The sequence below is a fragment of the Hyalella azteca genome, unplaced genomic scaffold, assembly GCF_000764305.2.
Source record: "Hyalella azteca isolate HAZT.00-mixed unplaced genomic scaffold, Hazt_2.0.2 contig5093, whole genome shotgun sequence".
Taxonomy (NCBI): Eukaryota; Metazoa; Arthropoda; class Malacostraca; order Amphipoda; family Hyalellidae; genus Hyalella; species Hyalella azteca.
Window position 1 is genome coordinate 628,074 of NW_025935295.1, and position 12,387 is coordinate 640,460.

The 12,387-nt window shown below is 38.2% G+C and overlaps 1 protein-coding gene across 5 annotated transcripts in view; it reads right to left on the bottom strand.

The window, feature by feature from the left end:
• LOC108672526 (plexin-B) overlaps positions 1–12,387 on the bottom strand; it is a 174,944-nt gene that overhangs the window by 61,658 nt on the left and 100,899 nt on the right. For all 5 annotated transcript variants that reach the window (XM_018160208.2, XM_047880259.1, XM_047880261.1 and 2 more), the window contains exon 5: positions 7,401–7,501. In XM_018160208.2, coding sequence (XP_018015697.1) covers positions 7,401–7,501 — 101 coding nt within the window. The remainder of the gene's footprint in view (positions 1–7,400; positions 7,502–12,387) is intronic.

Consider the following 12,387-nt stretch of genomic DNA (forward strand, 5'->3'; position numbering starts at 1 on the left):
TATTGAGGCAAATTGTTCAAGTTTGAAAGGTCTATTTCTTATAGAGATACAAAAGATTATGAATTTCAGTTTTGGAAATTTCCAAACTATCATTTATCTTTGTCAATATTAGTAAAAAATAAATTCAAGCCGAAATGAGTTCTCGGCTCTCTTAATTAAGAATCATATTCTAGTATTGCCAATATCCTATAGATAACACCTGCAGCTTCCGACACGCTCTACCATGTGCTGGAAAAAAGCGATAACCTTAAAATATCGTACAATATTTTAGCAAGGGACTTTCTGGTCCCAAAATACTTTCTAGTATGAAACATGCCAACTTTTTTGCATTTACACGTCATGCCAAAAATAAGTGAAAACCACGTTGATAATAAAGTGAATATAAAATGAAATTCCCTTCACATAATTCTGCAGCTGTAAATAATACGTGAAGGCATTTGGCAACAACAACGTAGCACAAATAAATCAAAACAACTCCCCAGAGTTGCCCATGTTCCAGAGTCAAGTAAAATATTCTGTTAAGATAAAAAGGTCATTATTATGGATAGAACCGCACGCTATAGTGAAGCTAGATAATCAATCATAAAAATCTCAAGATTACTTGATGAGGATCAAGACACGTTCACAAAAACGCTGCCTACGCGAGCAGATCTCATGCAGATCCTGTCATGCAGTGGAGGCCTCACAAACATTCGCTTGCACGGCAACTTCTATCTTGTGCAAACAGCGACGCGCGACGCTGCACGTATACAGTGAGAACTACCGTAGCCATGCTGCTTATACAGAGATGAATGATGAAGCTGCACTCGCTGTAAAACGTGTGATGTGATGTGACAACGTGCGATTACGATCTAAGTAATACAAAGCGAACTACATTACGAGCATATTACTCAAAGAAATGAAATACTTCTTTATTTCAATGGATTAATGTGTTGGTAGCCAAAACATAAAAGTATTTTCATCCATGGAGTTCGAAAAGGCGAATTCTAGATCATGAATGTCTTCATCCACGTACTAGTTTGAAGTTAAGAAACTGACTAAAAGCAACAATTTACCCTACTATGCGACACGCATGACTCCTAACAAGTGTCTCGATCACTCGAGTGCACCGGCAACAGATGTTGGGCTTTTCAAGCTAACTTTGAGGCAGCGCGCAGCGAGAAACGAAGCAAATTAGTGGGAATTTTACGAAGTAAAACGAGCGAGCGACACACCAGCCTGCATGTGCGGTCTGACCGTCTCTTCGACAGGCGAGCACGGCACGGCCGTTGTTGTGCTTCGTTCACTGACATACCTCTCAGGACTCCCTCCACGACCAGGGGTAGAGAAGTGAACAACGCTACGGCACAAGGCATCCGTGCACTTAAGCTCCCCTACAACAGTTACACAAGTGAACGCTGGATGGTATCACACCGGTACACTGATGCTTCGCTGTAAGAGTTCAAGACGTAAACGCCATAACATAAAGTTTACCGGAGCACTGCAGCTCTGTTACATGGGTAAGTTGAGTCATAACCAAAGTCAACATGAAGGTACAATGTACTTGCTCACTCATTCAAGGCTAGTCAAGGTAACATCAAGCGTTCAGATAAATTCAAACGTATTACCAATAGTGTATGGAAACAAACTTGCTTTCTGGATGGTAGTAAAACAGTTATGCTTAAAATGAGTAATATCTGGAATCATCAATACTAATAATTAAGAGAGCATTTCTACTGCAATGCCACTTAGGAATGCTGAAACTCGACTCTGACTAAGCATTTAATATTTGAGTATAAATATAACTCTAGCACACTATAATGTTGTTTAATACGATTACAAAGTTTGGAATTGCAAACTTTTAATAGCAGGAACAAATGCTTAGAATTAAAGTGGAAAAATATTGCAAGTAATCTCGTGGAAAAAAGCATGAAGGCAGAACACAGTCAATAGTTGGAAGGCAGCCATAAAATTTGGAAAGAAAAATTCTTTGTGGTATAGAATAATTTAAAACATAAAATTTTCATGAAAGTGATAGGCGAAATTAAATTATCAGCAAGTGAAACGGGTATATCTGAAATACTCGCATGCAGATAACGCAGTAGATCCTAGATGACCAAGTTTGAAATAAATAATTAGACATGCATATCTTACGTAATCATAGCATGAGTTATGTCCTACAATATTCTAAAAAATCATAATGATAGAACCTATTAGAATAAAATGAAAAATGACCCTATTTGAAACGCCATTATTCAATAAGACATGGGGGTAAACGGTCAAACAAATAATTAAGCATTCTACGTTGTATAAGGGGAAAAGGGTGTGTGAATAACGCAAACCAGGCAGTGAAACTCGTGAATTGCAATTAATTATAGTGGGTGGACAACTAACTGGCTTCCGTCAACACCAGGTGGCTTCCGTCAACACTTATACTCCGAAACGTTTTCTATAAAGATATGAATTTTTGTGGACTATTCTTTGTTTTTAAATTTTTAGTCACCAGGTACATATACTACACGGTAGATGCAGCTCAGTGATACGAGCAAATAGGTGCTAGTTCCCCGTGTCTGCATCAAGAAACAATACGTGATCTAAGCCGATTTTATCATATTATTTACTGCAGCAAAAAGAAGAAGAAACGCAATATTTAGCAAGGAAAAAAGCAAGTTGAAAGATTTTACGAAAATAAAAGAAAGATGCGATCAAATAAAAGAAAAGCCCAGCAAGTAGAAGAAAAAAAAAACCTTGAAAGGTCAGAGAAGCGACTCCAGGGGAGTCTTCAGTAATTAGATGCAAAACAACGATAGCAGGCATGTCATTAGAGCCATCATTATCCGCTGTTGAAGAAAGCAACGGACTTTCTGGTGCGTCTCCAGTCAGTTGCCATGACGCAAAACTCTCGCGTCGAGAGCCCCAATTAGAGGATCACCCACGGAAACCATTGCACGCCCCTAAACAACGACGGCTTTGTAAACAAAAAAGATTCTTGACTCCAACCTTTCAGGATTTGTAGCTCAGTAAAAGTGATCAAGATGGATCTTCTGAAGCGCATAAAATGCCAACTTCCGGCAGTCGGGACGTAAGTTCGACATGCAACCTAGTTTGGCCACATGCATTTTGCATGAAATCGAATCCAACTTGAAGAAGGGTTATGTGATTTAATAACTGCAATTAAATTCAATTATTAATAATCCATAAGAGATATATGTGAAATTTATTTAAGAAAAAGAAGTTAAAAAAAAATTTTAAAGAAAAATAAAAATGTAAAAACCTTGACCGCCAATAACGCAGCCTATAAATTACAATTGAATTCTAACACAAGCTTATATCACTCATCGTTAAGTGGATGCGATCAAATGTAGATCCATTACAGTTCATTAGAAGAATTTTTTGAAGAGAGACAAGCCAGGGAAGTAACCTGGCTGAAATGAATCGCAATGGAGTCCTCTGATGATCATCGAGAAATTATAGCTCTAGACACACGCAGATAAAAGACTCCACTCATGCAAAGCCCCATAAAAGAGCAATGAGCGGGTTAAGTACCATAGCTCGGTGGTCAATGAAGAGCAAATCGCAATATAACGACGTGGTAATGATAATGGTGCGCACGAGAACTGCACGTATACGCTAGACGCCTCACAATTGCAGCATATACTCTTGAAAATCATACGCAGATGATCGGTAAACGCTATAACCGACAGTCGACCAGTCACGATTAAGCAATTATTGAAGAGACTGCAGAGAAATGAATAATTTGAGAAGCATAGCCGCATATTCCTCCTCAGCATGCACACAATTCAGGATGTCCAGTTAAAGTTTGAATGAACATTGGTACATTCCCATTCAACGTAAACAGAAATTGAGCGTCTCGGTAGTTTGGGCTAGTGGCCCCATACGACGACCTATGTGTTGTTAAAATTAAATGTTAGTAGGATGTTATAGTGACTATTTTTGCGACAAATGTAGTAGAATAACTAATGCAATTAAAACTTAAATGCAGCAATTACGTGAAATGGCCGAGCCAATAAATTTGATGTAAGCAAATTTATATTTTATTTTAATTTTATTTTTATATATTTTATTTTAAATTTATAGCAATATCGAAAACCTTAATCCGATTTGAATTCAAATTGATTTGAAGCTACAGGCACAATAAAATTGATGACACCAAAAACACACTACGGTACGGAAATCGCATTCTAAATTAGGAATTTAAAAGCAAAGAAAACGCCAAGCAAATTCACCATGTCGATATTGAAAACGTTTCGGAGTCCAGCTCCATCATCAATTCGACAATCTAAAAATGATTAAAATCATTCTAAGACACACATAAAACCTAAAAAAATACCTAACATTATATCAAAAAACAGGACTCGATTGGAACAACTTAATCCTATGGGTCACGAAAAGAATAAAACTTCAGAGCATAGTCTAGTCTAAATTAGGCACCGACAATAATTATTATTAGAATGTAAATCTAAATTTAGATGCCCAATAATTTGTCGCATTCTTCGAATTAGCTTATCGCGATCTTGCCAGAAAGAAATTGTGAAAGCTCGACGCGCAAACAGCGAAAGCTCGACGTCTCCGCAAACCGAGACGATAAAAACTGCCCGATACGCGGGAAAACAGGAGGCAGGGAGATGGAAAAGCAGGACGTTACGACCTGACAACCATAAAAAGTCAATACCAGCAGTAAAAAATCTGGGGTTAATTCTGATGGATGCCTCGGTGAAGCACAGAGAACTTTTCTTCAGTACTCGGAATTACAGAGGCAAGACGAAGAGCCAGATCAGGATTTACGCTGTCTAAAAATCATTAACATTCGGCAGATGGATGGCTTTTGTTGTAAATGGTTTAATATTAACAAAAAAAAAACTATTAGCTGCAAAAATTTTTAGATATACATTTAGATAACATCCGTTGGGCAGCTACATTTCAGTGAGAAGAATAAAAATAAAATTTCGGCACATGGTCAACAGTTGTCCACAATATTTTTTCTCCTACGGTGATCCCAAATTAGCAACAACAAATGAGAATACCTAAAACCCACTAACTTTAACGGTATTAAAGGCTCGGAGAAATATTACCTACTGCTCGATAAACATGTATCACAAAATTCTATAAAATATTCTAATGAAATGCCGTGTTGATGAACAATTTTTCAAATGCGTCCTTCTGAATGACGTATTTCGACTGTGGGAGAAAGAATATGCTTTTATTACAACCATAATGCACGCGTTATGATTCAATCGTTTACATCGCATGATCGGCACAATGCACACAGCTTTAATACATGGTCTTGAAATAATCTGTGTTCCAGTTTGAGCTGGGATAAGAAATTGACTGTCATCGTTGACAGTAATACACAGGGCATTGACTTGAGAGGCTCCCGCACCGTCATATGTCACCGTGATGTAGAGGAAGCGCAGAAGAAAGATTGACGCACAATGCCAGGACTGCAGAGCTCTAGATCATTATTAGCGTCAAGGAATACGCAGTGGGGATTTATTAGCTAATTATTAGTTAGGCATGCGGTAGCGTGCTATTAGGAAATCATCGATGACGAAGAGATGTGATGGACGTGGGAGTATCGACACTCCTGCAGCCACAGGAAGATGGACTTCAGTCACGGCCGACCTGGTCTATCATTTGGGCAGCCACTGAAGAGAAGCAGATTATTGAGACATCACAGAGCGTCTTCCTGACGTAATCATGAGTCATGACACGCAATTATTCTCATAAAAATTCTATTGATCGATTAATGCAATTCTGGTGTTTATTATCTGAAGAAACCTGCCTTGCTTGTACATAACTTACCACAACGGATATGGGTTCCAAGAAGGAATAGGGAGGCACGCTAATTCTTTAAAATCGGAGAATACTTATCTTAATGAAGTTTCACATTTGAAAAATGTTAGTTCCTATGATGATTTTTGCATTACATCGAAATCAATTCTTGAGATTAGAGAGTCGAGGCAAGGAGTCGAACGCATGGCGTGGAAGAGGTTAATAAAAAGAACACAACTCGAGTCGATATCTTTCAATTAATCGAATGTGATTTCGATAAAAGCGGTCAGATGAACACCGCTACAAGGGTGCATTAATCAGAAGACAAAGAAACGCCCAAGAGAAATAGATAAAACTTTCATTTAATCGGCGTCTTGATCACTTTCGCCAAATTCCAAAGGAGTGTCGGGGCCTCGTCGGGCAAGATTCATCATGATGTAGCTGGTGTTGGACACCCGGCCGCCGCAATGTACGGACAACGCGATACAAGCTTTCGTGCAAGTACGTACAAGTGTTGCAGTGATAAGCGCTCGCCGCTCATCCACGAGACTCGTTGGTGAACTTTTTGCCGTCGAGCTCAGCAGCAGATAACCTCGGTCACGATCCGACAATTCAGTGGCGTAATTAAGAGCACAAAGCACACCATCAAAAGAACGAGCCCCCGCCAAGACCAACTCAAAGATGATTAGGGACCACCGCACCGGAGGAGCAACGACGTTCCATTCGATCAATCATAAAACCGTAAGAACGATCATTTCGGTGGGCACAACTAAGACCTCCCAAACTGAACGTCCCTTCTAGAGCAGTTGTTGCATGCATGCAGCAACCTTAAAAGTCGTGTCTCCAATGCTTTGTTTTTAGGCAAATCCTACATTGCAGCGGTAGCATAAAACAAAGCAAAAGTTGAGAATGTAACCACACATCTATCAATCGTTGAATAATTGCGAAAAAATCTGACGTCAACAAAATATTTCCACTAAATATTGGTTTAGTTTGAACTACTCAAAGCGATTAGTCTTCATTGCATAGTGGTGGCACAGAGCTCAAGTGGCTAAAAGCTGGCAATTATAGGATGCAAAAACGATCCTTCAAAGCGCCAATCTGCTGGACTATTTATATGTGGTGACTTACATTAGTTCCGAAACCCATGGCCTCAAAGGTTCGACGTACCTGGCAGAGGCTCCCAGATTTTACATTAATGAAAATTATATGTAAAAAATGTAGATGTTCTTTAGCTGTAAAAAAACAGATTCTCCACAACATTGAGGGATCTAACAATTTTAACAATTGCATATTACTCGTGCAGCCGATACAAATACCCTTTTTGCATGCAGATCAATGGTCCAAGTTTTGTGCGAGTTCGTGATTGAAGCAAAAGCACTATTTAAAAAACAGTTATGACGTGACGCTGAAGCAAAAAAAATCAGATAACGAAATTTTGATCGGGAAATTTCCGGCGTGCTTGCGGGGGCAAAAGGTATAGTGGCAGTGCTCCAGCGTGGCCTGGGACTACTCAGTGCGAAACCCATAAAAAGGACAATTTAAATTAATATAAATGATATAACTAATGATATAAAAACAAACAAATAGAATAACAGCAACATAGCCATGTAATAACAGACACTCACCGCTTCTCCAGGGAGCACCAGCCACAGTACGGGTCCCGGGCGCTGAGACACGCGTTGCAGTCCGTGTGAGCGGAGCAGCGCTCTACGCGATACTTCGACACCTGGCAAAAGATGATGATAATTACAATCCTTACATTTGTAATTACATGAAAAATTTATTACACGTTTTTTTAGTATTGTGGGGCACGTAAATTGAACATTTTTATGGCTCAAGAAGGTTTTACTTCAACATCTGTTAAAAGTAATCAAGATGAATTGAATTTAAAAGAAGATTAAAGAACGACAAAATTATAGATTAGAATTGTCTCCTACACTGATAGACGGAGAAGTACTATATGGAGGGACATTTAGGTAAAGCAACAAATAAATTTTGGAAAGATGTCGTTGAACAACTTAAATGAACAGCGTAATGGGCTCATGATATTTGGGCATATTATTATAAAATTTATAATGAACATAAATAAATAACCATAGGAGCAAATTTTTTTTCGAAATAGTAATGCATAAATATAGAATATATGGCAAATGACTCGTACAACAGTCCAGGACCACTCTTTTATACATTAACTGATAAGACTACAACTGAATTCACGGTCCAACTACCTGCCACCAAAAATCCTATTAAAGACACCCATGAAAAGGTAGACACCGGCTATACATGCGTAACGAGTGTCGGACACGATCGCCGCCTCCAGTTTTGTAAAGAAGTTGCGGGCTCTAGCCGAGGCTTCTTGAGTCCATAAATTGCGCGGGACGGCTGCCGTCAACCGCTGTTCCGTTCCAAGATTTGTAGCGCATTAAAAACTTTCAATTGCATCGAAGAAATGGGGAGAAAAACACACTTATCTTTGGCTTGCTCTCAAAGCGCAGCTCAAAGACAGCAGCCGTGCGTGATGGATGCTTTCGCGATGAAAGATAACAACAAAGATAGTAGATACGAAATTTATGAGTGAAGTCCCAAGAAACAAGACAGACGAGATCAAAGTTAGGTTTCCAATTCTGAAATATTACCCAACAAATTCTCATTAAGAATGTGTTCAATTAAGATAGTTTTAAATGTTAGTTGCTAGTAGTTACCGATACCAATACGAATTTTCTAAGTCGTAATGGACAGTAACAAGAATAGGACAATGATATGGATATTTGGTTTGAAATTACGGGAATTTTAGTACTTATTAAGAATGCCTTTTATGCTAGATTGATTGTGTTGTTCCTGCTAATAGTTTCACGCAGGAGAAATTAAACTTTGGGATGTTCGACTTCTAAAATAGATAGAACCAATAAGAAAAATTATTTGAAAGAATACACTAGTGAAATCTCAAATATTCATCTGCAATATATGAAAGTAGGAGCTAAAGTCAAAGTGATTCTTAAAAAGTAATACTAAGGCACGGTATTAATCCTACAATTTAAGAATTTTTTTAATTTTTGGTGATAAAAAAAATTGCTCCACAATCGGAGATAAGAAAGGTTGTGCATTCATTACATTGGCGGCGCGTCAAGAAGCGATCATTATCTGAACAATAATAAGACACACAAAATGTATTAGCATACATATGAGCATAGTTCAATAATTTAGAGATAAATGAAACCTGTACTTCTCAGCGTCGTTAAAAAAATGTGTACTTTGACAGTGATTAATATCAGTTTAATTACACGTGTAAGAGCCACAGAACTACAAAGGAAGATTAGCGTACAAATCGCAACAAGGTTTTCCAACTTGAATCCAACAAAGAGTAATTTATGGCCGCATGAAAAGAAGAAGCTTCGCCACAAAGTCAAAGTTGGCGAAGTTACCCATAGTACATAGGCTTAAGCGCGAGATGTGCAGCTTGAACGTGAGATTAACTTAAATTAAAAATTTACATTGCAACGCATTAGAATGAAAACGATATCAAGGCGAACTCAAATAAACATCTCAGAAATGGGCGGCAGGAATTGAAAATTTATGAATGGGTGCTAATGGCAAGCTCGGCACGTCAGTTAAAGGAGCAGCAGACGAAAGTTCAACGAACACAAGCCCCAAGAATGTCAAGTAATAATCTCACGCTAAAAAAAAGAGTTCGTGCTACGAAAACTTTATTCCATTCGGCAATCAATCTTGATCACGGTAATCAAGTTCTACGAGCTGAAAAAAAATCTTATTATCAAATTTTCCAAGGCGCAGGATGGAATTTAAAAGAGACCTTAACGAAGCATCGAAAATTAAAATTCACCCAGCACTTTACTCTATTAACGATATTGCGGTGTGAGCGAGATTTATGCGCTCAGTGCATATCCAAACAAATACGTTTCCTACAATAATTACAAATTAGGGAGCCACGCAACTTACCTTGCATCAAACAACCATGAAAAATTGTCTATGAAACTGAGGATTAGAGCTCGGTGCAGCACATCGTATGCTAATTAGTTCGCCGTTGTGACGGTTGAAGGTCAAAGCTTTGAATGCAGCAAACAGTTAAGATCAAAAAAGTGCAATCGGCTATGTTGTGAGCCTGTGCGTGCTATGTGGGAGTATTGCAAGGATTCATGCAGTCACAACAAAAAACGATTTAAAAATAAAACAGAATAACTCGAATCTCAGTTTTCTGCGGAGATTAGAATTATAAAGGTATAAGAAATTTTTCAGGATAGTCAAATTTCTATGCAGATTGTTGAAAGTTGCGTGCAATATTAGGAAATGCCTGAATTAGAGTAAAAACTCGAACTATGCAACGAAACTATAATTTAGAGTGATTGCATTAGGCATCGCGAACAAAAAAAAAGTTGGAAACAAAAATTGCAATTTATCGGAAAGAAATATCGAACGAACAAAATAAATTCAAATGTGTAGTTCAGACTGCTTAAATAACGACGACTTTCAAGCAGAGCAGAGTATAGGTTCTCATAGCGGGTCAAAAAATATTCGCATGCAGAGGCAGACACTTTTGGTTTAATGATACCGTGCATTTCTTGTAATATTCATAACTCAAGAACAAAGCAGTTCATCAAATTCCGTGCATCCGACTGATGCAAAACGAGTGAAGAGGAAGCGGCATATGAGCAGAAACGCACGATGCAATTGGAGTGGGCAATAAAAATCTCTTATGACTCAAGTAATTATACAGCAAAGGCCAGACTGATGTTCCTGGAAGTCGACTGATAAGATCTGCGGTTAATATTCTCGTGGAAGCTCGCTGCCAAGTAGCAGGGAGCCTCGGCCTGCCGGCGTCTGCTAAACTATATTACCCGCTACATTTCAAGAAGAATTATTTATTTTGATGAAGGCTAATTTGTCGTCTACGGTTATTAATAATAAAAGTTATAAATTAACTAATAAATAAAACAAGCGCTCAATTCTCGTGTTAAGTCGAGCTTCCATGAATCGAAATTCACGCCTAAATTTACACAAAATTATAATATAATAAACTATTAGCAGAGTAACATATGAGTAACATATGACATTACGAACGGAAAGAATACATACAATTCTAATTTACACTAATATAATAAAAAAACATTAGTAATTAAACATTAAAATCGTAAGAGGAAATAAAATACTTAAAGGAGCCTAAAAATCCTCGGAAGTTCTTACATTCAATGCAAAATACATAGCACAGAAATCATAGACGCCATATCCGAAATTAGCCGCAGTTAAACACTAAATAAACTCGCATTAAGACTGTGTAAGGTAGACGTAGCATGCATACGAGCCCTACAGCTAGCAGGGCCAAGAGGTTAGCTCAGAGATGAAGTCATTAGTGAGGATACTTATTAGGCAGTAATATTATGGAAAACATAGTCGCTGCTGCTGCTGGTCGTGGGAAGGCCGGACGAGCTCGCGACGCATTCACGCCAGGAAGCTAAGCAGAAGCCTGGGGACGACCAGCCATATTTAATGAACAGGAAAAGCAACATCCATCTTGCACAGCAGAGGTGAGCAGCCGCCAAAATCGTCATTCTCACACTCGGTCTTACTAAAATATTTAATAAGCGTACCAAAATAATTACTAAACGATACCAGTACTTCAAATGTTTACTGATGTATAAAATATCAATTATATACGTGATGAACCACTTTCATTAAATCCACTGTTTTTGGAAGTAAACTTTCTGAAATTTTTTCAATTGAATAATAGCACTTTAAGCTTTCTATTCAGACGTCGATTAAACCATTAATTCCGCGAATTGGAGAGTTCGAGAATCCAGGTGTTGAAATAATTCACATCATTCAAGGGGAAAAAATCTATTCTTTTAACGACATATGCGTCCATTAATTCCGTGTCTAATAATTCCGTGAATTTGAGAGTTCGAGAATCAAGGTGTTGAAATAGGTACTAATTCACATCATTCAAGGAAAAAAATCGATTATTTTAACGACATATGCGTCCGATAAGTAAAATACTCTAATGAAACTTATTGCTCAATCCATTTACAATAATGGATGAATTTTTGTAGTAACTCAACATAGCTTGGAAAAATTCGCTTCTTATCGATAAGTTCAAACCACACCCTCTTATGTTGGGCCGGTCGCAAGAATGGATGTATCGGGTGCTTCTTATGCCAGCACAATAAAAGCCAGCAGAGGAGAATGAGAGGCGACGCGTGTTTCAGAGCAACCATTCAATTAATCGGAAAAGAGCTCATAAAAGTCTCAATGATCGTACATCGCGAGGCTCGAGAGCAGCAGGTTACGACGGCGCCGGTTGGAGCCGTGCCAGGGTCCCGTAGCGTCGCTTCCTCGATCGCGGTTTGCATGCGGCAGCCTCTGGTCGTGCCAAACCTCAAAATGAAAGTTAGATAATGCGTGCACAGAATTTCAAATTAATCATTAAGTTAAAATTTCGGGCTCACTCAATTCATTCGTAAAATTATGATCAGCGACAACAATAGAAATGCAAAACACTGCACTGATGTGGCATAATTTGAGTAATATAATTTTTTATCTTTACGAAGATATTGTAGTGAAAACGACGAAGAATTGAGATCAATTTTAACCCCCGAATGA